Source organism: Trachypithecus francoisi, unplaced genomic scaffold (assembly GCF_009764315.1).
Source record: "Trachypithecus francoisi isolate TF-2019V2 unplaced genomic scaffold, Tfra_2.0 Lachesis_group1, whole genome shotgun sequence".
In the NCBI taxonomy this organism is placed as follows: Eukaryota; Metazoa; Chordata; class Mammalia; order Primates; family Cercopithecidae; genus Trachypithecus; species Trachypithecus francoisi.
In genome coordinates this window covers 142,421,756-142,447,539 of record NW_022681454.1, presented here as the reverse complement: position 1 = coordinate 142,447,539, position 25,784 = coordinate 142,421,756, and the positions used below count along the sequence as shown (strand labels likewise).

At 41.1% G+C, this 25,784-nt stretch overlaps 1 protein-coding gene across 4 annotated transcripts in view; it reads right to left on the bottom strand.

Annotated features, from left to right (window-relative positions):
* The window catches only part of CUNH4orf51 (chromosome unknown C4orf51 homolog), a 71,236-nt gene that overhangs the window by 37,007 nt on the left and 8,445 nt on the right, over window positions 1-25,784 (bottom strand). For all 4 annotated transcript variants that reach the window (XR_004438159.1, XR_004438158.1, XM_033215401.1 and 1 more), the window contains exon 2: window positions 23,236-23,309. Coding sequence is in view for 2 of the 4 variants with exons in the window: in XM_033215401.1 (XP_033071292.1) it covers window positions 23,236-23,309 (74 nt within the window). In the remaining 2 variants the exon portion in view is untranslated. The remainder of the gene's footprint in view (window positions 1-23,235; window positions 23,310-25,784) is intronic.

Genomic DNA, 25,784 nt, shown 5'->3' with positions numbered 1-25,784 from the left:
CTTCAACTTCCAGGTTCAAGTGCTCCTCCTGCCTCAGCCTCCCAAGAAGCTGGGACTACAGGAATGTGCCACCACACTCACTAAGTTTTCAACATTTTTCATAGAGATGAGTTCTCGCTCTATTGCCCAGGCTGGTCTCAAACACCCGAGCTCAAAGAATCCTCCTAGCTCAGCCTCCCAAAATGCTGGGATTACAGGCATGAGCCATGGTGCCCAGATTGATTTTTTAATGATGAATTATACTGAGTTACCTTGTGTGATTTTATTAAAAATCAGGGGAAAATGCTGAAAGGGTGTCTTGCTTGATGTAATATGATGGGATCTGGCATTAGAAATAAGTCGAGAGAGTGAACTAGCCTGTGGCAAATGTTCATTGTTTTGTGTGCTATTTTATGCTGATAAACTTCTTTTTAAAAACAAGGTATCTTAAGCCAGAGTCAAAGAGCTTAACAATTACTTAGCTAAATTCAAGAAAAACCCACTTTTTCATAGCCACAGTAAAAGCAGACGGATAAGAAGTTTATCCTTCACAATTAGTGCTGATTGTTCCATGCTCTGTGAATTCTTAGCCTTTCAAAGCTCTGTAAGACTTTTATAAATCCCACAGGCCTCCCAGAGGCTTAACTAGCTTTTTGTTACCTTTCCTTTCAAGAATTATACTAATCATTAATTAGTAAGTGATATGATTCTATAATATTAAAGTTTTATAGAAAGTAATTTTGAGGGCATTTGGTGCATTATGGGGAAAAAAACAGACATTAGAATTTGTGCTAGACCATAACATTAGGTATTTATACATTTGTGCTTATATTTCGGCCAACTTGGTCATTTTTCTCACTGAACTAGAAATGTCTCTCATTTTCTTTAGTTGGTATAGGGAGAGGAACCAGTGTTCCTCTTCACCAGTGTTAAGCTCACATATGTTGGAGTACGGTTAGCTAATGACTTCTCTTTGCGAGGTCACAGTTCACAAAATAGAGCCCAAGGTACAGCTTGACCTTGGCAGCTTCAGCTGGCCTTTTAATTAAGGACATTTAATGTTACCCTAATTTGCCAGTATGTATCTACCTTCCTGCTCCCACTTCCCAGTCTGAGAACTGTAACTGAATTAGGCAATTTGTTGTTGATAAAACTAAATATCTTCGTAATTACCAACAAATTCTATCTTTAGGTATTAGGTCCTTAAATGTTGTACCAACACTGATGGAAATACCTGTATTTCCTGTAATTCCTGGTTACAGGTATTTAGTTTTTAAAAGCAAATTATCAAGAAAGCAAGTATAGGCTTGCAGAATCAGAGAAGCTCAAGTCTGGAAGTATACCTGCAGGTCTTCTAATCATTTAGTCCACCTACTGGGTGTCTGTCATAGTGCAACTGCCAGCCTTATCTGTGATTCTGCTTTCCTTTAATATGTTGGGGATACTTTGATCTCCCACCTGCCTGTCATTTGAAATGAAGGTTCATGAACACAAAACATAATGCTGGAAGGTAAAGACAAGCCATTCTCCATCCTTTTCGAGTACTGTGGCCTTAAATTGTATGTACAAAAAGGAGGAGAATTTAGATTCAATGTGAACAATACAACCTAGAATCAGCCAAGATGTGTGTATTCTTGGCCAGTGTAAGTGTCTTTATGCAGCAGTCCCCCTTCTTTTTGGCACCAGCAACCAGTTTCAGGGAAGACAATGGAAACATGGAAGGTGGGTGAGCAGGTGCAGGGTTGATGGTTTCAGAATGATTCAAGCATATTATATTTATTCTTTATTCTTACATCATTTTATTTCTATTATTCTTACACTGAAATAGATAATAAAATAATTATACAACTCACCATAATGTAGAATCAGTGGGGGCCCTAGCTTGTTCTCCAGCAATTAGATGGTCTCATCTGGAGGTGATGGGAGACAGTGACAGATCATCAGGCATTAGATTCTCATAAGGAGCATGTAGCCCAGATCCTTTGCATGCTCAGTTCACAATAGGGTTTGTGCTCCTATGAGAATCTCATGCTGCTACTGATCTGATGGGAGGCGGAGCTCAGGCAGTAATGCCAACCATGGGGAGTGGCTGGAAATGCAGATGAAACTTTGCTTGCTCCCCACTGTACACCTCCTGCTGTGTGGCCCAGTTCCTAACAGGCCTCAAACCGGTACAGTCTTTACGAATATTTTTTTGAAGATAGGTTCCAGAGCTTTCATCAGAATTTTCAAAATGTCTCAAAAATATAAGGTATCATTGTCTTAAAGAGAGATACGTTAACCATTGGGATAGATTAGAGAGCAAATCTCTTTCCTGACAGATTTTTAAGAATAAGTCATTCAATGTTCTATATATTAGATAAAAATCATTCTAGCAACGTTAAATTTCTTTTTTTCTAATCAGCTGACTTTAAGACAATGTCAAACTTTTTTTGAGTGGGATAATAATATTGTGGTTATGTAAGAGAACATTCTTATCCATAGGAGACTCATGAAGAAGTATTTAGGATATACTGTTATGATATTTTAATTTTACTCTCAGCATTCCAGCAAATAAGTATATATAGGCATCAGTACAGAGAGATTTAGATAAAGCAAATGTTAGGAAATGTGGCAAAATATTAACAACTGATGAATCTAGGAGAGGGCAGGTGGGTATTGATTGTGCCATTTTAATTTTCTTGTGGATTTTATAAATCCTTTAAAAGGATTTTTCATTCCTTTATTCTTTGGGAGCAAAAGAATAAGGCAGTTCATTTATCTGTCTTTTTATTCGTGCCCTCCCCCTTTTATCTGCCTTAACTTGGTAATTATAAAGAAGGCAGTTCTATCATATTTAGTAAACGGCTACAACCAGGCACAAAAAAAAAAAAAGGAAAATCACCGAGGAGCATCCCAAATTACATTTGAGCTATAACCAAGGGCAGAACTAAAAATAATGCTTCACCTTTTCCCTATTTTCTCCCCATGTAACTCCCACCCGTCTCATAGGCAGACACATGGTTTGTTCATATAAGCCTACTAAAATCACTATGGTGTCCACCATAGCTCTGTCTTTTAAGTTCACAGGCAAAATCAATTGCAGCCACCTCCTAGTTGATGTTATGCTTGAACAGTAAAGTGCACGCAGTAACAGATGGCATCTTGTGACCTTCTTAATAACAGGCTTGGCTGCCAATGTTCCCTTGTGCCCAGTCTCTGCAGGGAATTTGGAAACTGTTGCCTTACACTTGAATATTTTCTGGCAAACACATTTAACCATTTCTTAGTCTGTTTTCTAATTTAAAATAGAGAGAGCAAGACAAAACAAAATTCCCACCACCTGGAAGGGACATTGATATTTTCTGAGTCCAGAGGCCCATCCGGGGATTATCTGGGGTATGCTGGCAGTCACACAGCGTAGCTGTCATGTTTAGTGTCATGAGGCCCTCAATTATAGGCAGAGTGTTTATCACTCTACCTAGACATATTGGTGGCCAGTGTGATTTCTTTTTGTTTTTGTTTTTTTGACAGAGTTTCGCTCTGTCACCCAGGCTGGAATGCAGTGGTGAGATCTCAGCTCACTGCAACCTCCATCTCCCAGGTTCAAGCGATTCTCCGGCCTCAGCCTTCTGAGTACCTGGAACTACAGGTGCCCGCCACCACACTCGGCTAATTTTTGTGTTTTTAGTAGAGACAGGGTTTCACCATATTGGCCAGGCTGGTCTCGAACTCCTGACCTTGTGATCTGCCCACCTCGGCCTCCCAAAGTGCTGGGATTACAGGTGTGAGCCACCGCACCTGGCTATCTTTTTTTCTTCCTGTAGTTTAAAAGAAATACATTCACTTCTCACAGCAAGGCATACAAATTAGCCAAAAAACAATCTAAGTCATGAAGTTAAAAGTTCCCTCTGCCATGACAGCTCACACTGTGGTGAGTGAGGCTTGTTTTCGGTCATCTAGTTCCCTTTGTGGCAAACCTTGCGCAGAGGTGGCTATGGAGGTCCACAGGGAAATGGGGAAGGATGGTGAGGGCAGTGATTAGGTGAGGGAGCAGCCTGCCTGTCTGACCCCTGATCCCTCCATTGTCCCACAGGAGCATCTTTCCTTTGTTGAAAATGGAAGGCAAATAAGGGCGACCCTAGGGGAAAACAAGGAAGACAATCACACCAAAGCCCTTCGAGCCCTGTTCTCCACTCAGCAGAATAACCTGTAAGGCCTTATACCAGGAAGGAAGTGCTAAAATCAGTCTCTGCTAGGCAATCAATGTGGGGAGATGGCTGGAGGAAGAGCAACAACAACACTCCCTGGGAATATGTGGTGGGGTAAAAAGTGCAGCACCTCAGCTAGCAACAGCTCAGCCGGCCGGTGGAATATTGTGTGGAGTCACTCACAGAAAGAGAGTCTTACAGTAAGACCTAGGGCTCCTTTGGGGGAATGTAGGTCGGTGGGTTTCACTCCTGGGTATCTCCGTAGATAGCTGAGGAGAAGTGAGAAGTGAGAGTCTTCCTGTTGACCCCATTTCTGGGCTTCAGAACAGAGGAGGCCTTGGAGAGGGAAGTTTCCTCTGCTGGGAAAAGCTGGCCTGGGTGTGAGGAAGCCTTGGCTGGGGAGCTGTGAGTCTTTCCCGGGAAAGCTGGGGGAGGTGCCCATTGCTCCTTTATGTTCGCATCCCAGGGCCAGCATAGAGTCCCTTTCTTAGACAGACCAGAAGACCCATGGAAAAAGCCTCCCTCTATTCAGGCATGCCCTAACCCACCTGCTTCCACCTTCATTCTGGGGCCCCAACCTCCAGGATCAATAAGCTTTGGAAATGATCCAACCACAGAACAAGGGGGCACACCTCTGAGGCATGATCAAAACAAAACCAACCAAGCTTGGAAGCCACAAGACCCTCACACTGCTAAGAAATGGAAGGTCCTTCCCCAGCCTCAGGCCCCAACTCCTCCCACAGCCACCAGCCAGTCATCTGCCCTCTCTCCTCTTTTCCTCTTCCCCAAGTCACATTTGCCATCCCTTATTTATATTCCTCATTCATAAGTTTCAGATTTGGGGTTTGCCTGGCTCTATCTCCTGTAACGCATCACGGAACCTGCGTAGGGGTGGAGAAGTGAATATAACTAAAATCATGTTTGTGTGGAACAGTGCCATGTGCTAGTTATTCACTTCATTTTTAAAGTATTGCAATTCTAAGGGCTCCTACATAGGATTCTAAAGGCTGTCATTGGAAACACAGTTTTTGAAAGGTTGCTTCTATACACTACATTTTAATTTTTTTAAAGTCATTTGTAAGTTTCCTTTTGGAAGACGAATTATAAACAAAGAACTGCCCCTATAAAGAAGGACACTGTGGGAAGGAAAAAGCCCACCATGGAAGGACCATAAAAACCATCGTTCAACAAACAATGACAAACAACCCGCTTGTGTGATGCCCTGTGCCAGGTGCTGGGGATACAAAGACAAGACAGACAAGTTCCTGCCCTTGTAAGGCTTATGTTCTAGTAGGAGAAAGAGATAATAAGAAAGTAAACAAATACCATAATACATAGAAAGCAAAGCAGGCATCAAGATAGATGAAGAGGGTGAGAATGTGAAAAACTTATTTTAAACACGGTAGCCAGGAAAGGCCTCTCTGAAGAGGTGACATTTAAGTTCAGAATTGAAGGACCTGAAGGATACAGCTCAGCAGAACTGGGATAATTGTGTTCCAGCAAAGACTACAGCATGTGTAAAGGTCCTGACGTGGGAAATAGCTTAGCAATTTCAAGTTGCTGAACAAATACAATATAACTGGAACAGAATGAGCAAAGGTGGGAGAAGGTGTGAAATAGACTGGAAAGATAGGCAAGGTCACATTCGTGCAAGACCTTCCAGGCCATGGCAAAAAATTAGGATTTTGTTTTAAGTGCAACAGGAAACAGAAGTGAGATTATTTTGTTTATGCGTTAAGATGTCCCTCTGTGGAGAATAGATTGGGTTGGCAAGACATGACTTATGGGGTAGTCCAGTGAGTTCTTACTGCTTTTTGATATCTTTAAAGGCTTGGGAAGGCTTTATAGAAGAATAAAAGTGGGATTGAAAGAGTAGGTGAGAAAGGATGTTCAAAATGGACACAAATACTCTTGAAATTACATTACGACTCACACACATTTTGCCCTCTTAGAATATTATTTGGTTCTTGTCAATATTCTCCTAGGCACAGCCATCCTTGTTAAATGTCATATCCCATAAAAGCATTTCCAGGTAGCTGATTCAGAGACTTGAAGTTTGCTGTGTTTAGGAAATATCCTAGGGATATCTTACACGTTTTCATTTCTGGACTTTACTGTGGTCATACAATGTAACACCTCCTCCTAGTGCATGTTACATCTTCTGGAACAGCAAGAATAAAAGAGACCAGTGCACTCTTTTGCAAGGTTCAGCTGGGCTCTCCCTAGAGCAGTACAGGTGTAGGACACTGAAAGTAAAGGGAAAGCCAGTGAGTGTTGGCCCAGCTGTATCACGGTTTGCATTCTACATGCTCTTCATAAAGTTGCTTCTGCTGGACAGAAGTTTAATAAAAACATGTTAGAATCTGTATTAGCATAGTACAATGGAGAGAAAGTTGAATTAAAATTTTGTTGTATTGCAGCTTTATAATACTGGATTTTTATTAGCTATTGCTTTGTTCTACTTTGAATATAAGAGCTGAGCATATGATATAGAAGGGAATCAGGTCAGAAAAGCCACAGCCAAATCAAACCCTTGGAAAGAAAATTAATATTCATGCAAAAGGAAAAGCACTTAATGTAGGCAGAAATACAACTGAACTCTTTGAAAGGCAGATGTGAAAAAGAATTTGAGAACTTTTCTCCTATGATGACCATGAATCACACTTAAGAACAGCCCATGCAATTTTTCTATTTATGAATGGACGTTACAAAGGAACAACCAGCAGACCAAAGTCCACTAGTGACAAGCAAATTTATATAATTGGCTTGCATTGACAATTTGATCCTTGACTTCAAGCAAAATTAATGTTGATAATCAAAAATTTGACATGGAAATGGAAAAGAAGCGCAAGGAGATATTATCATTTGGGTAAATTAAATAGTTCTGCCTTGATGTACTGTTACCTCTTAATGAAGAGAGGCAGCATCAGTTAAATGAAAATGACCACTTGCAAAGAATGAAAAAGGCAACAGGGGTAAATTGATAAGCAGTCATTATGAGTATATTCACCGATGTCATTTCTACCTTTCGTCCTACCGATGCTTTACTATAATAATTGGAGAGGAGATAGGAATGCAAAGTAATACATGCTGTAGAGTAGTAGATTACTGCTTTTGCTACTCAGGTTACCACCCTTCAAATACCCCCACCCACTCAACTGCAGGACTGCTCAGCAGGTCTAGCAGGCCACAGGTGATTAGCAAATTCTGAAGGGCACAAAAAACAATATGAATGTAATAGAATTGTACTTTGTGCTACTCAGATCAGATGTGCTGTCACCTTAACTTACTATGAATGACGTGTTCAGGCTGTTTAATTTCCCAAACACAGGCTCAGACTTGTCTTCAAGCTGCATAGTGTGTTTCAATTTTATGTTCTTTACTGTAAAGGGAGGAGAGAAAGTCTCCTGATTTTAACAATAGCAAACATGGTCAGCTGCCCTCTCCTCTTGCCTCAACAAACCACAAAGGAACACATAAATCCCTCCTCAGATGTACTATGCTCACAAAGTCAAATTTTACTAGGAAAGCTAACAGAACAGTGATCATCCAAGGCAACCATCAAAAACCTTTATCTCCATTATGTAGGAAAACCCAATAAGGCTGAAGGATCATTTTTTCCACCACGCGCAGCACCCATCACACACATAGACACGTTCCACCACAAATGGGTATTACCTGAGTATTTTATAAATTGCTACAAATCCTAATTTGATATTACAATCATTAGTCTTGTTAAACCTTTAAAGATTCAACCCTGAGAGACGGAAATTATATGGAAAATAATCTATTGTGTTGTCTTCTCAAAATCAGTGTGTGGCAGAGTGGCCAGCTGTTCCCTTCCATAGTGAGCAGTTGTTGCTAGGAAGTGGCTACCCAGCCAAGGAATCCATTTCTGAGCTCTCTGGCATCACACTGGAATCTGAGCCTAAGTGATGCAAGTCACTTCCAGGCTGAAGTGGAGAAAGAGCACGTGTGTCTCCCCTCCCCTTCATCCCCACCTGTCAGATGGAGACAAAGGGCTCTAGGGCTTTGGGGATTGGTGGAAGCCCAAGAGGAAAGAAGTCTGTGTCCCAAGTAACCATGAGAAAGGTCTACCTGCAGAACAGCCAACTTTGCATTTGGATAAAGAAAGAAAAATATTTTATTGTGTTAAGCAACTGGAATTTGGAAGTTTATCTATCAACCCCCTAATTAATAGATAATTTTGAAAATAGATAATAGATAAATTGGGGGGGCTATCTATAGCAATTAGTGTTAACCTAATTTAACTGAAACAGGGTGGAGGTGGCTCTAGATGAGTAAATATAGTTTACTAGTTGATAGTTTTTGTTTCTCTTCTTAGTTCCTTGGTGTACTCAGTAAAGCTCAGATTATATCACCTAGAGCTCCAAGCTCTGGTGGAAGTTACATTCTGGGAAGTTACATACTGGGACTACTGTGAAAGAGAAAAATGTCTGCTTTGGAAGAACTGTCATTTTTAAGAGCAACCGTTCCAGCGTGGAACATGGTCATTTTCCTGCTAAAGACCACCATCCCTTTAGTAGGTAAATGGAAGCCATTGGGACTATCATCAAGAATCTAAAAGTAGAGGAGGGTAATGTCTGTAAAATGGCAAAATAGGAGTTTTCTACCATCATTTCCCCATGGATGGATTGATTTTGACAACCACCCATGGAAGACAGTACTATAGTGGGAGCCTGGGTGACCAGTGGATAAATTCCACTACATTAGTAGAGTAAAAACTCCAAGAATAGATGCATTGAAGAGGGTAAGAGCAGTTTCCCTTTACCTGTGACACTTCTTCTGCAAGGTAGCACAATTCAGTGCCAAGAGAGAGCTCCTCAGCCCACGATTCCTCCCATGGGAAGAAGTGAGAGAATAGTGAGTGAGCGCCTGGCTCCCCCAGCTGTGTGAGACGCTGCCCAAGAGGCCCACTTCTTTCTCACCTCACAGAAAATACTGAGGTAATTATCACAGCTGAGTGGTGTGGGAGGCTGCAAACAGGGAAGAGAGGCAAAGACTCACAGCCAGCAGGACTTGGAACTCAACAAAGGGCCATGGATCCCAATTACTGCTTCAGGGAGTCCATCAGAAACCCACCCATGAGCTGCTTGGGATGCCTCACTTGCAGACCACCCCAACTGGCCCATGGGTACCCCCAATGCCCCACATGCATCACTAGCCCCTCCCCTGTAGCCTGTTCTCCATGTGTGTTCCTGGAGGCAGCAAGTGCAAGCCTCTGCAGATGGCATGTGCAGACAGCCCACCCAACTCCATGAGACTGGGAGAAAACACACAAATGTGAGCATTTTAGGGCACTGCTCTAGGGAAGACAAACAAGAGCCTCTCAGCGTCTGGTCTGGCTCTGCAGGATTGACAGAAGCCATACAATCTTAAGAATTCCCTCCAAAGAGGGAGCAAGAGGGGTGGAATGAGCACATCCATAGAAAAGGCCTGAGAGAGCCATCAAATACCCAGCTGAGCTGACTGTGATGGTGTTTCTCCCCTGAAGCCAGTCAGTGAAGACTGGAGGAGGTGACTATATCTCCAAATGCAAAGACAGTAACTCAAGACTTTGAGGAATATGAAAAGTCAAGGAAACATATCACCACCCAAGAAACACTGTATTTTTCCAGTAACCAACCCCCGCAAAATGGAGCTCTACAAATTTCCTGAAAATTTAAAATAATTATTATGAAAAAGCACAGTGAGTCACAAAGAGAACACAGACAACTTAATCAAATCAGGAAAACAGCACATGAACCAAATGAGAAGTTCAACAAACAGAAATAAAAAACAAACAGAATGTAGGTCAGAAGATACAAAATGGCAGATATGTAGGGAGAACGAGTCTAGAGATCTAATGAACACGTGAGGATTGTAGGTAATAAAACTGTACCAGATCCTGGATTCATGCTATTAATCAATGAATAGATTTTAGCTGCTCTTGCCATAAAAAAGGGTAATTATGTGAGATGATGGATATTTAATTTGCTTCATTATGGTAACCTGTTTACTATATATGTACTCTATAGCATCGTATTGTATACAGGCATACTTTAGAGATAGGGTGGGTTCAGTTCCAGTTCGTTTCAATAAAGAAAACATCACAATAAAGTGGGTCACATGAACTTTTTGTTTCCCAGTGCATATAGAAGTTATGTTTACCCTCTGCTGTAGTCTATTAGGTGTGCAATAGCATTGTGTCTAAAAATAAAATAAGCCAGGTGCGGTAGCTCACACCTGTAATCCCAGCACTTTGGGAGGCCAAGGTGGGCAGATTACGTGAGGTCAGGAGTTCGAGACCAGCCTAGCCAACATAGTGAAACCCCATCTCTACTAAAAATACAAAAATTTGCCAGGCGTGTTGGCAGGTGCCTATAATCCCAGCTACTCAGAAGCCTGAGCCAGGAGAATCACTTGAACCCAGGAGGCAGAGGTTGCGGTGAGCTGAGATTGCGCCACTGAATTCCAGCCTGGGCAACAGAGTGAGACTCCATCTCAAAAATAAAAATAAAAAAATAAAAAAAAATAGACATACCTTAATTTTAAAATACTTTCAAAGTTGGAAGCAATTATCTCAAACCCTGTTGCTATTTTATCAATTCAGCTTATGCAATATTGTAAATTCTTTGTTGTCATTAAAACAATGTTCATGGCATCTTCACCAGGAGTAGATTCCATTTAAAGAAATCAGTTTCTTTGATCATCCATGAGAAGCAACTCCTCATCTATTAAAATTGTATTATGAGATTGCAGCAATTCAGTTACATCCTTAGGCTCCACCTCTACTTCTAGTTCTCTTGCTACTTCTATCCCATCTTACACATACTTAACTCCACTGAAGTCTTAAACCCCTTAGAGTCCTCCACAGGGGATGGAATCAACTTCTTCCAAACTCCCGTTAATTTTCATATTTTGACCTCCTTCTATTAAGGACAAATATTCTTAATGGCATCTAGATTGGTGAATCCTTTCCAGAAGATTTTCAACTTACTTTGCTCAGATTCATTAAAGGAATTATTATCTATGGTGGCCATAGCCTTTGAAACATATTTCTTAAATAATAAAACTTGAAAGTCGAAATTACTCCCTTATCCATAGGCTACAGAATGGATGTTGTGTTAGCAAGCATGGAACCAACATTAAACTCCTTGTACATCTCCATCAGAGCTCTTGAGTGACCAGGTGCATTGTCAGTGGGCAGTAATATTTTGGAAGGAATCTTTTTTTCCAAGTGGTAAGTCTCAATAGTGGGCTTAAATATTCAGGAAATCATGCCATAAATAGATGTGCTGTCATTCAGGCTTTGTTGTCCCATTGACAGAGCACAGGTAGACTGGAGTTAGCATAATTCTTATAGGCCCTAGGACTTTCAAAATAGTAAATAGTTTTGGCTTCAACTTAAAGTCATCAGCTGTGTTAGCCCCTAACAAGAGAGTCAGCCTGTCTTTTGAAGTTCTGAAGCCAGGCTTTGATTTTTTCTCTCTAGCTATGAAAGTTCTAGATGGCATCTTCTTCCAACAGAAGACTGTTGTGTCTCCGTGGAAAATATATTGTTTGGTATAGCCACCTTCATTAATTACCTTAGCTATGTCTTCTGGATAACTTGTTGCAGCTTCTACATCAGCACTTGCTACTTCACCTTGCACTTTTATGTAATGGAGATTGCTTCTTTCTTTAAACCTCATGAACCAACAACAACTGCTAGCTTCAAATTTTTCTTCTGCACCTTCTTTGCTTCTCTCATTCTTCCTAGAATTGAAGAGAGTTAGGGCCTTTCTCTGGATTAGGCTTTGACTTAAGAAAATGTTGTGGCTGCTTTGATCTTTTATTCAGACAACCAAAACGTTCTCCGTATTAGCAATAAGGCTGTTTTGCTTTCTTATCATTTATGTGTTCACTGGAATAGCACCGTTAATTCCTTCAAGAACTTTTTCTTTGTATTCACAATTTGGCTAAATGTTTGGTGCAAGAGGCGGAGCTTTTGATCTATCTTGGCTTTCAATATGCCCTCCTTACTAAGCTTTTAATTTAAAGTGAGAAATATGTGATTCTTCATTTCACTCAAACAATTAGAGGCCATTGTAGGGTTATTAATTGGCCTGATTTCAATATTGTTGTGTCTTAGGGAAGTGGGAGGCCCAAGGAGAGGAGAGAAATGGGGAAATGGCTGGTTGGCAAAGCAGTCAAATTGTATTAATTAAGTTTGCTGTCTTATATGAGTGTGGTTTGTGGTGTCTCAAAACGATTACAATAATAACATCAAACATCACTAATTGCAGATTACCATAACAGACACAATAATAATGAAAACTTAAAATATTGTGAGAATTATCAAAATGTGACACAGAGACAAGAAGTGAATACATGTTGTTGGAAAAATGGCAGCAATAGATTTGCTTGATGCAAGGTTGCCACAAACTTTCAATTTGTGAGAAAAAGGCAATTATCTGTGAAGCACAATAGAGCAAAATGCAATAAAACAAGGTGTTCCTGTACCTTAAGCAAGCACAATAAAATTTATTTTAAAAATTCTGGAGCTGAAGAATGTAATAAATGAAATAAAAAATGCAATGGAGAACATTAACAGCTAACTTGATCAAGCAAAAGAATCTATGAACTCAAAGCAGATCATTTGAAACTATCCAGTCAGAGGAGAAAGAAGAAAAAAATGAACAAAAAGAAATGAGGAAAGGCCATGGGATTTGTGGAACACTATCAAGAGAACTAATATACATATACAGACTATGGTACTACCAGAAGGAAAAGAGAAAGAAAGTACGAGAAGAGAGAAATAAGTGGAAAACTTATTTAAAGAACGAAAACACCCCAAACCTGGAGAGAGATATGGACAGCCAAGTGCATGAAGATCAAAAATTCCCAAAGAGATTCAACCCAAAGGTGACTTTTCCATTGTTGGGCGAAGTATTAGAGCTCCAGCAATGGAAAGTGGTCAGCAGGATAGTAAGAATAATTTACCAACAACAGTATAGATTTGAAAAGTAGTTTTATTAGATAGAACACTGGAGGAGAGTGCAGTGGGGCACCTCAACAAGAGAAGACTGAGTGCATTGTGGTGGATTTTTCCTTAGGGGTATTTATGGACCTTAAAGCAGAAGCTTTAAGGGAAATTTGGACCGTATTAGCCATGTAGGTTATGATAAATAATTGCATTCGTAGACATTTTGGTGCCTTGATGTCAGCAAGGGTTGCACAATGAGTTTTGACATGCATGCATTCTGGAGATGTATAAAATTTCTAGTTACTTATAAATTTAGGGGAAAGAAGACTGGTACCAGATGCCAGCTTTAGATAATAGGAAAATCTAATTATTTCTAAATTCCTCAGATAAGTTGACCTCTGAATGGTCAACAAGTGATCTTTACTTTCTTCAACCATGACACATTAAATCAAACTGTCACAGTAGGTAGCTAGTTAGACATGAGCAGAACAGGAGAGGGCTCCCCACCCCACCCCACACCCCCCACCACACAAACACAGCAGGAATGTCAGGCAACTATCAGAGAGATGGGCTTAACTGTCTCTCTAAAATACTAATTGGCCACAACCAATGCCAGGGAAAAATAGTCTCTCAAAAAACCAAAACTCCTGAAACTGGTAATCAGCAGCTTCCTGATAAGATTTCAGGAGATGGGTAAGTGGGCTAGAGTGCGCATTAAGAGTCTAAATGGCAGAGTTTAACTGGTATACGACCTTCTAGGGACATTTGACTGGTAAGGGAAGGATGCCTCAAGTGAGCATGTGTACAGTCCAGTACACACACTGTGCATGCTCCCCTCCCAAGCGTCAGCAGGCCACTGCACATGCAGACCGCCCACCCCAAGGGAAGGATCAGGAGAGAAGGAACATAATACCCCAGAAGCATACCAACATATAAAAACCCCAAGTCAAAATGTCAAGCTGCACATCTGATCTGTCAAGTCACCTGCTTGGCCCTCTTCTAAGTGTACTTTACCTCTTTTCATTCCTGCTCTAAAGCCTTTTAACAAACTTTCACTACTGCTCTAGAACTTGCCTCTGTCTCTCCTTCTGCCTTATACCCCTGAGTTGAATTCTTTCTTTTGAGAAGGCAAGAATTGAGACTGCTGCAGATCTGTATGGATTTGCTGTTAGTAACATACTTTGGTGCCATGACTCAAATACATTATGCTGTTAACATACTTTCCGCTACGTTCCACTGCTAACATGCTTTGGTACTGCATGACTCAGATATGTTCCCTAGTCGTAAGAGACTTCTACACCTTGCCTTCTTCAGCTGAAGGCATTCAACCTCTGTACATGGTTTTGTTCTCCCCTTTTACTCTCCTGCTTACAAACTAATCCCCAGAATGATTCCTCTCAGCCACAAGTGTCTGTGCTCCTCCTGACTGATCTCTCAGCTCACTCTGGCAGGTGGCTTGTGGTGGAGGGAAAGACCTTGAAGCCCACATCAAGTAGAACTGAGGCACTAATGGCGCTCCTAAACAGGGAGCTCATGAGAATGGTAGGACTAAAGCCTAAACCCATGCAACGCTTGGGGTTTCTTCTGCTTTTTCAACTAAAATTACCTCTTTCCCAAAAAACCTTATGCTGCCTATTCTCCTGTTTTCTCTGTGTGTTTTCTGAAATGGCCTTGCACACCTGCCAGACTGTCTGCCTCGGGGGCAAGTCCGCCTCTTTGTTTTCACTTTTGCATGCCACGTGACTTCTTAAACACATACTCCCTGTAATTAATGTTCTTGCAGGCTGCATTTGCATGGCAACAAAGACATGGGCTTCCTTGCAGGTATCCCCTGAGATTTATACTTGTTTTTACCCTACCAACTTGGATGACTTCCAACCCTTCCCCTGTCTTTTGGCACATTGTGGGGACAGACAAACTAATTGGAACCCTGGCTCTGCCAGCAACTTATGACTTGCCATATGCTTTTTGTTCCTGTTACGCTCTAGGGGCAAGTTTTTCAGTGGCTTTTGAGGCAGTTTGTCCACCTGCATAGGGCCTCACTCTGTGGTCCTTTAAAAGTCCCACATACTTGCCTTTGTTTGAGTTAGAATCCCTCGGGAAGGAGGCAAAGTTCTTCCCTTGCCATTTGTGAGTTCTTACTCCAAGCCCCAAGCCCCACGTTCTCTGGAGGTTACTACTTCATGTCAAGAGGGCAAATAAACGTTTCCCTCTAGAATCCAAGGGTTGCTGTTTTTGTGAGCATATGAAGGCTTCCCATGAGTATTCCTCTCACATCCTCCCACTTCTTCCTGTAGCCTCCATTTCTCTAATCAGTTCCATGCTCTTCTCTACATGCATCAAGACCTTCAATGTCATATTCAAAGGAAGGGAAGTCCAGCCCCCTTGAGGCAGTTAGCTGAAAAGCAGGCCTCTTTTCTACTTAAAAAGCATGTAAAATGGGAATCTAAGAAAAGATAATGATTTTGTTGCTAAAATGCTCCAAGTGAGAGTCACTATGAGGTCATGGAGACAAGGATATAGGCCAGCCCAAGACCGTAGGCACAAGAGACCCATAGGACAGAGATAAAGGTTGGTCCCAGACTAACAGATTAGCATTAGAACAGAGATGAAGGCAAGGTTAGGGGTACATGATAAGACTGGTTCATTCTGGAACCCCAAGGATAAACAAGGAGACCACTGTTCACTTCAGTATCTCCTCTGTTCTCAAGTGCACACTTGTGATGAGATGGGACCAAGGCAAAGGGTACATGGTAAGACTGGTTCATTCTGGAACCCTAAGGACGAATGGGGGATGCCCCATACAGGATAACAGGAAAGTAAAATGGGACACTTTGTTTTTACTTTTTACTCCTCTGTTCTCTCTTCACAGACAGGTAATCTTGTCTCGATATCACAGGAACTGCCCCTTGGATGTATCTCCCAAAATGGAAAATTTCCCCCAAACCTTAAAACAAGAAACCAGTTTTCCTTCATAATACTATTTGGCTTAAAAATGAAAGGGGAGGAAATAACAAAAGTCAGCCTTGGAACCTAGTGCCCTTGTGAAGGAGGTCCTCAGATTAGCCTCTTCAGTCTTTCATAACTGAGAGCAGAGTAAGGAGGACAGAGCCGAGAAAAAGGAGAAACAAAGGGAAAGGAGGTATGGGCTGCTCTGCAAGCCCACTAGCCCCCTCCAGGTTGCCCTAAGGACACTTCTCCAGGTAACTACCTTTGGTGCAGGAAGCCAGGGCACTGGAAGGCACTGCCCCAGTGGGATAAAAGCTATGTGCATGGCTTGCCCCTTTTGCCAGAAGGTCAGCCACTGGAAATGAGACTGCTCTGAGAGCCAAACCACCCGTGGGACAGAATCCCAACTCCTAATGGCCTTGAGCTGAAGGGGCTGTCTGCTCTGACTGGCTTCCAAATCAGACACTGTCATCAACAGGACAAAGTTGAGGGCAACTTTGGAGGTGGCAAGTAAAATTATACATTTCCCTTTTGGGTTCAAGAGCTGCTTACTCTATGCTAATCTCCTTCTCTGAGCAACTTTCCTCCAAATCCTGTCAGGTAATGGGGGAAATGGCACCCCCTCCCTCCAAAAGAAAAAATTCACATCCCTTTGTGTTACTTAAGGGACCAGTCCCTGGTGATGTCTAAATACCCAACACCTCTTTAGGGCAAAAATATATTTTTTTCCCAAGATGGGTGCTCGCTTAATATTTACCTGACCTCTGAATTCATCTTTCTTTTATTTTTAAATTTTTTTTGAGATGGAGTTTCACTCTTGTTGCCCAGGCTGGAGTGCAATGGTGTGATCTCAGCTCATCGCAATCTCCACCTCCCAGGTTCAAGCGATTCTCCTGCCTCAGCCTCCCTAGTAGCTGGGATTACAGGCATGTGCCACCATGCTCAGCTAATTTTATATTTTTAATACAGATGGGGTTTCTCCATGTTGGTCAGGCTGGTCTCGAACTCCCGACCTCAGGTGATCTGCCCGCCTCGGCCTCCCAAAGTGCTGGGATTACAGGCATGAGCCACCACTCCCGGCCTGAATTCATCTTTCTAATAGCTCTATTTCTCCTAAGAAAGCTACCTAAATCTTTAACCAATAACTGCATCCTGGACAGTCCTACCCAATGATATAGAAATAACCCACACTTATTCAGACAAGCACTAGCAAAAATCTAACTGAGCAATCTCTTGAGGTGGGATAACTTCTCCAGTGCAGTATGTAAATAACCTCCTCATTTGTTCCCCCTTTACAGAACTTGCAAAACAACATGCAGTACAAATCTTTACTTTCTAATGAAAGGAAAATGATTTTTGTTGAATTCAAAGGTTCTAAAGGCACAGAAGGTCATAAAGAAGAGATTTTATATAAAAAAGCATCTTTTATATAAAAAAGTGTCTTGTATGGGCCAGGCGTGGTGGCTTAACGCCTGTAATCCCAGCACTTTGGGAGGCCGAGGCGGGTGGATCACGAGGTCAGGAGATCGAGACCATCCTGGCTAACACAGTGAAATCCCATCCCTACTAAAAATACAGAAAGTTAGTTGGGCATGGTGGCAGGTGCCTTGTAGTCCCAGCTACTCAGGAGGCTGAGGCAGGAGGATGGCATGAACCCGGCAGGTGAAGCTTGCAGTGAGCTGAGATTGCACCACTGCACTCCAGCCTGGGTGACAGAGCAAGACTCTGTCTAAAAAAAAAGAAAAACAGGAAGAAAAGAATCTGTTTTCTTTTATAACAGGACACACTTGGAGAAACTGGTTATTTCACCAAGGCTTTGACATTGGCATGCTTTTCTTTAAGGAATCAAAATGGAATTATGAAGCCAATAAAAGTTCCTTCGGAAAACTGCCCTCATACCTTGCTGCACAGTCCCTGTAAAGGGCTCCTGGCTCGTGGTGAGTAAAGAATGTCACTTTATAACAGGCCTAGAAGCCCCAAGTTATCTTGAGAACATAAGAAGAGAGAACTTTACCCAAGTCATACAGGTATTTGATGGTGCCAACCTAAGGCTTTAAAAAAGTCTTATCTGAAATTCCTTATGGAAAACTGTTTCATTAAAGCCAATTTTAAAAGGACTCTATATGGCACATAATTATTCTCACTGTACTTTATGCAAATAACCATGCCAAGTATAATAAGACTAAAGTTTATTTTGTGAACAAGTCAGTTCTATAATGATTTGTCTTTAATAAAACTGAGGACCGGAGAGAAAAAAATTATGTTTCAAAAACTACGGTACACCTATTATTAGATTCTAGTCTCATCAGTTTTTGAGTTTTTGTCTGCAATTTAGATTAACCCTGCTTATTCCTGTGAACCAACCAGTGATCTCTGGCTGCAGGTCAGAAGAAACAAGATGGATGGGTAATGTAAAAATCTGGATCAATATTCTAATTCTGGGCACATATTGGAATCAGCTAGCAACCCCAAGAACCCAATGGAATCAGCTAGCAACCCCATGCACCCAAGTCTTAGCAGGCATAACTATAGCCACCAGCTACCTGAGCATATTGGCAGTCTCAGAATTTTTTGGAGCTATCATCACCCCCTTATTTTGGCTTAGCATTCTTCTAATTCTAATAATCCTATTTCTCGCCTCTCACCTTCAGGCCATCAAGTTCCAAATGATCATCAGTGAGGGATACTGTCCTCTCAATATTCAAGAGCCACCCTTCTACAGAGGACCCCTAGACTGTTCATTAGTGGGACACGACAGAGGCAAAATCCTGTCCCTCTCTCTTGGACCTGGTTGGATACTGCTTTCACCAACCCATGGAACCAGCTCTGCCCTGACAGCTAGCAAGAGGCCAAGACCTGCAGAACAATCACTACCACTCCTCTCTGTCAGCAGGAATCAGTTACAAAAGACTGACCTTCATCCACTTTCCCCAAAGAATTGGGGTACTGGACTCTTGAGGGGGGAAATGTTACAGGAGGTAGTTAGTCAGGCATGAGCAGGACAAGAGATGGCCTAGCCTCCAACCTTGCCACACACACACAACAGGAATGTCAGGCAACCATCAGGCTATGGTCAGGTGATTGCTTACTGTCTCTCTAAAATAATAATTGGTCACAGCAGATGCCAAGGAAAGGCAGTCTCCCAATAAATAGAAACTCTTGAAACTGGTGATCAGCAGCATCCCAACGAGATCTCAGGAGTCTTGTGAACGGGCTCAAGCTTACACATTAAGAGGCAAAATTGTAGAGTTAACTAGTACATGGCCTTCTAAAGACATTTGTCTGGTAAGGGAAGAATGCCTCAAATAAGCATGTGTACAGCTCCAGTAAACACACTGCATGCTCTCCTCTCAAGTGTTAGCAGGCCACTGCACATGCAGACAGCCCACCTCAAGGGAAGAAACAGGGGAGAAGGGATGCAAGGCCTTGGAAGCATGCTAACGTATGAAACCCCAAGCTAAAGGTCAAACTGCACACTTGATCTCTCAAGTTGCCCGCTTTAGCCTCTTCCAAGGTGATCTGTCAAGTCACCTGCTTCACCCTCTTCCAAGTGTGCTTTACCTTCTCTCGTTCCTGCTCTAAAGCTTTTAAATAAACTTTTACTCCTGCTCTGAAACTTGCCTTGGTCTCTCCTTCTGCTTATGCCCTTCAGTCAAATTCTTTCTTCTGAGGAGGCAAGAATTGTGATTGCTGCAGACCTGTATGGATTTGCCATCAGTAACAAAACTTTCAAAAATCAAAGGCAAAGAGAATATTGAAAGCAGCAAGAAAAAACATTTGTCCTAATTTCAAATTATATTAGAAAACTGTAGCAATCAAAAGAGCATGGCGCTGGCATAAAAACAGACACATAGACCAATGAAAAAGAATAGAGAACCCAGAAATAAACCCATGCATATACAGTTAGCTAATCTTCAGCAAAAGCACCAAGAAAAAATACACAATAGGGAAATAATAGTGAAAGAAATTAAAATATTTTATCCAAAAATATATTTCTTTGACATATTTTTAAATGGCTGCTACTTGGCCAGCAGACAGAAGTGGCCTTGTGAAGCTATTCTAAGTGGGGGAAATTTGCATCTGCAGAGAATCTCTATTAATGAAGTCATGCCCCCTCCCCTTTCTATGCCTTCCCCCAGATCCAGGAGAGGGTGAGAGTTTGACACCTGTATTATTTATTTATTTAAAACTTTTTCCTCCAACTCTGGCAGATGAACTGACACCTTTAAAAATCTGAAAAGAAACATTTATCGTCTATTCTCTCTGAGGGAGGCTTCATCTACATAAAAAAGCCACCTTTGCCAGTCAAGCCTCCTCATTTCTCTCTCTCTAAACCTGCCTTGCCATTAAGCCTGATTTACCTGTTTCTGGACATTCTCTGAGTCTGCATTCTTTACTGTGGCCTCAAGATAACATACACATTTCTATAACTCATTGGGAAGTTTGGCTTTTATTCTGAAGGCTCCCCTGGATGTATGTTAAATAAATGTTTGTGCCTTTTCTCCTATTAATCAATCTGCCTCATGTCAGTGATTTTTACCAAAGCTTTAGGGAGCCAAGAGCCTATGGCTCCCACAGCAGTCTCATCAATAATTGGCCTGAGAAAACCGGATATCGACATATAAAAGAAAGAAATTGTACTCTTATCTTACACTATACACAAAAATCAACTCAAATAGGTTAAAGAGTTAAATATAAGACCTGAAAACAAGAAACTCCTAGACAACACAGGGAGAAAGCTTTCTGACATTGGTCTTGGTAGTGAATTTTGGATATAATATCAATAGCAAAGTCTACTAAAGCAAAAATAAACAAATGGAACTATATTAAACAAAAACTTTCTGCACAGGGAAGGAAACTATCAACGAAATAAAAACTGACAGAATAAGGGGAAATATTTGCAAACCATCTCTCAGATAAGGAGTTAATATCCAAAATACATAATGAACTTGTAAGCCAAAAATAAAATTCTATGTGCCCCCAACTGACTGGTGGATCTTCCCCCTCAGCCAAGGGCATTTCATATTATCCTGAAAAACTAGCTCAGGGTCTGATGGAAACTGGGTGTCAGACATGCCTCACAAACATCAACAGAGAGAGCTTAAGACTCTTTAAATCTGATAAGAAACACAGTCTATTTTCTCTGAAATCTACCTGTAGGCTTCATTTGCATGATAAAACCTTGGTCTCCAGATCCCTTTATCAAAACCCAGACATTCCTTTCTAATCTATTCTAGGTCTTTAGATAAAATCTCTTTCAACCAATTGCTAATCAGAAAATCTTTAAATCTGCCTCTGACCTGGTAGGCCCTGCTTTGAGTTGTCCTGCCTTTCTGGATTGAACCAATGTACATCTTACATGTATTGACTGATGTCTCATGTCTCCCTAACATGTATAAAAGCAAGCTCTACCCTAACCTTGGGCGTATGTTGTCAGGACATCCAGAGGCTGTTCACAGATGTATCCTTAACCTTGGCAAAATAGACTTTCTAAATTGATTGAGACCTGTCTCAGATACTTTCGGTATACAAACTCATACAACTAAATAGCAGAAAAAAAAACTGATTTAAAAATGGGAAAATGACTTGAAGAGACATTTTTCCAAATAGCACATACAAATGGCCAAAAAGTTATAACAATGTTCTCAACCTCACTAAATTCAGGGAAATGCAAATCAAAACCACAAGTAGATATCACTTCTACCTGTTAGAATGGCTATTATCAAAAAGTTAAAAAATAAGTGTTGTCAAAGATGTGTGAAAAGGAAACCCTTATCCACTGTTGATGGAAATGTTAATTGGGAGGTTCTCAAAAAAAGTTAAAAATAGAATTACTGTATGATCCAACAATCCTACTGATACATATCCAAAGGAAATAAAATCACGACCTTGAAGAGCTACCTGCACTCCCGTGTTCATTACAGCATTATTCACAAGAGGAAAGATCTAGAAACAACTTATGTGTCTGTCAACAATGAATGGATAAAGAAAGTGTGGTATATACATACAATGGAAAATTATTCAGCTTTAAAGAGAAGGACATCTTGGTCTATGTTGACAACATGGATGTACCTGGAGGACATTATGCTAAGTGAAATTACTCAGCCACAGAAAGACAAAAACTGCATAATTTCACTCATATGTGTAATCTAAAAAGTTGAAGTTATAGAAGCATAGTAGAACAGTGGTTACCAGGAGGTGTAAGGTAAGATAAATGGGGAATTTTTGGTCAAAGGGTGCAAACTTTCAGTCATAAGATGAATACTTATGGAGACCTTATGTACACTATGGTGACTATGGTTAGTTACAATGTATACTTAAAATTTGCTAAGAGAGCCGGGCATGGTGGCTTATGCTTGTAATCCCACCACTCTGGGAGGCCGAGTTGGGCAGATCACGAGGTCAGGAATTTGAGACCAGCATAGCCAACATGGCGAAATCCCGTCTCTACTAAAAATACAAAAATTAGTCAGGCATAGGAGCAGGCTCCTGTAATCCCAGCTACTTGGGAGTCTGAGGCATGAGAATCACTTGAACCTGGGAGGCAAAGGTTGCAGTGAACCGAGATCGCACCACTGCACTCCAGCCTGGGGACCAGAGTGAGACCCTATTTAAAAAAAAAAAAAATTGCTAAGAGAGTAGGTCTGTTTTTGTTTGTTTGGTTGGTTGGTTGGTTTTGTTTTTTTTTTTAAGACATAGTCTTGCTCTGTCACCCAGGCTGGAGTGCAATGGCACTATCTCGGCTCACTGCAAGCTCTGCCTCCTGGGTTCAAGCGATTCTCCTGCCTCAGGCTCCTGAGTAGCTGGGATTACAGGCATGCGCCACCACACACAGCTAATATTGTTTTTCTGGTTTTAGTAGACACGGGTTTCACCATGTTGGCCAGGCTGGTCTCGAACTTGTGACCTCAAGTGATCCACCCACCTCAGCCTCCCAAAGTACTGGGATTACAGGTGTGAGCCACAGCTCACAGTTTCATTCTTTTTCATGGCTGTGTAGTATTCCATGGTGTATACATACCACATTTTCTTTACAGTATTTATTTGTCAATCATATCTCAGTGAAGTCAGAGAAAAAAAAGAACCTGAAAGAAACACAGCAACCCTGGCAAAAGGGCTGGGCCCAGAAACTTCTCATGTTGCACTTACCTTTGACATCTGTAGTCTCTTGGGTACCAGCCCAGCAGAGAAGACGACAGGCAGAACTGTTTGGCAATGACATCCTAAGAAAAGCAAGTAGAAGAAACAAGTTACAAATTTATGGATTTATAAATCACATGAAGCCTATGGACTTACAGGAATTTCCATTTATCTTTTTTTTAAACTTTCATTTTAGGTTTGGGGGTACATGTGAAGGTTATTTAGATAAACTTGTGTAATGGGGGTTTGTTGTACAGATTACTTCATCACCCAGGTATTAGGTCTAATACCCGATAGCAATTTTTTTCTGCTCCTCTCCCTCCTCCCACCCTCCACCATCTGGTAGACCCCAGTGTCTGTAGTTTCATTCTTTTTTTGAGACAGAGTCTCACTCTGTCACCACGCTGGAGTGCAGCGGTATGATCTTGGTTCACTGCAACCTCCACCTCCCAGGTTCAAGTGATTCTCCTGCCTCAGCCTCCTGAGTAGCTAGGACTACAGGCGCACACCACCAAGCCCAGCTAATTTTTGTATTTTTAGTAGAGACAGGGTTTCACCATGTTGGCCAGGATGATCCCAATCTCTTCACCTTGTGATTTGCCCACCTCAATCTCCCAAAGCGCTGGGATTACAGGTGTGAGCCACTGTGCCCGGCCACGTTGTTCCCTTCTTTGTGTCCATGTGTTCTCATCATTAAACTCTCACTTATAAATAAGAACATGCCATATTTAGTTTTCTGTTCCTGCATTAGTTTGCTAAGGATAATGGCCACCAGCTCCATCCATGTTTCTGCAAAAGACATGATCTTGTTCTTTATTGTGACTGCATAGTATTTCATGATGTATATGTACCCCATTTTCTTTTTACAACCTGTCATCGATGGGCATTTAGGTTGATTCTATGTCTTTTCTATTGTGAATAATGCTGCAGTGAACATTCGCATGCATGTGTTGTTATGTTCTAGAAAGATTTCATGACGCAGACACCAAAAGCAATCACAACAAAAGCCAAAGTTGACAAAGGGGATCTGGTTAAACTTAAGAGCTTCTGCACAGCAAAGGAAACTATCAACAGAGTAAACAGACAGCCTACAGAAGAGGAGAGAATATTTGCAGACTATGCATCTGACAAAGGTCTAATATCCGGCATCTAAAGGGACTTAAACGAATTTGCAAGAAAAAAACAAACAATCTCATTAGAAAGTGCACAAGGAACATAAACAGACACTTTTGAAAAGAAGACATGTGGCCAAAAATCATATGAAAAAAAACTCATTATCACTGATCATTAGAGAAATGCAAATAAAAACCACAATGAGATACCATCTTATACCAATCAGAATGGCTATTACTAAAAAGTTAAAAATAACAGATGCTGGCAAGGTTGCAGAGAAAAGAGAACACTTGTACACTGTTAGTAGGAGGGTAAATTAGTTCAACAATTGTAGAAAACAGTATGACATTTCCTCAAAAAGCTAAAAACAGAACTACCATTCTACCCAGTGATCCCATTACTGGGTATTTACCCAGAGGAATACAAATTATTCATCTTTTTATTTGGTTTCTTAAACATTTGTGTGTTTTCTTCCACTCTTTCCATGCTCCCAACTGTAATCCCACAATGCCATTAAATAAACTACAGTTGGACTTTCTTATCGTCTTTAGTGATTTGTTTGTTCTCTAATTTGTCATAAAAGGGTAACATTTTCAACTTCTGTGCATGAAAAGCTCAAACATTAAGTTCATAATTATTTCAAAGGGATTTATGAGTGTTTCTCTAGGGAGCTGTTTTCGAAATAAGATAAGTGCTATGAATGGGATAAGAAAGATTACAGTAATTATGTTGGTTTCTGAAAAAACTAAAAACTTAATATCAGCGGAGTAACTTGGGGACTCACAGATGCAGTGTGTATCCTTTGAAACACATCTGTATCCCAGTTTCCTTGAATCCAAGTATGACACTCTAAGCAAGCAGGGACTGGGTGGGAAGCACAGGTTATTTTGTATGGAATGAACAAAGTCATCAATTTCTAGAATTCAACACATGGTAGTAATTATTTTAGGGTCTCTGATTGCAGGAGGAGGGTCCTCATGCTTCAGGAACCTGTAACTCTGTGACGCAGGGGTAGAGTGGAATTGATATCAGCCTAACAAGCCCTAAAATATTCCTATACATGTATTCAGCACACAAACCAGTGCTAATCATTCCTGAGACAGGGGTTGGTGGCCTACTTTGCATCTTTCTTCTCCTAACCAACAGCAGCAGTTGAATCACCTGGGGGTATGAATTTAAAAGTGTAGATTTTTAAGCTAAATCCCCAGTAATTATTGTTCAATAGATTTGGGGCAGATGGTCTGATACAGGTGGTCATTAGGCCAATTTCCCGACTTCTACAGGAACCACTTCATTGCTTCTCTTAATATATTTTATCACTAAAAACTATAGTTTGGTTTGGGCTGGGTTTTTTTGAGTTTTATATAAGCAGAATTATACAGTATGTCACCTGGTTCAAAATGCCCTACATTATGTTTGTGAGATTATTGAGTGGAACCATAGTT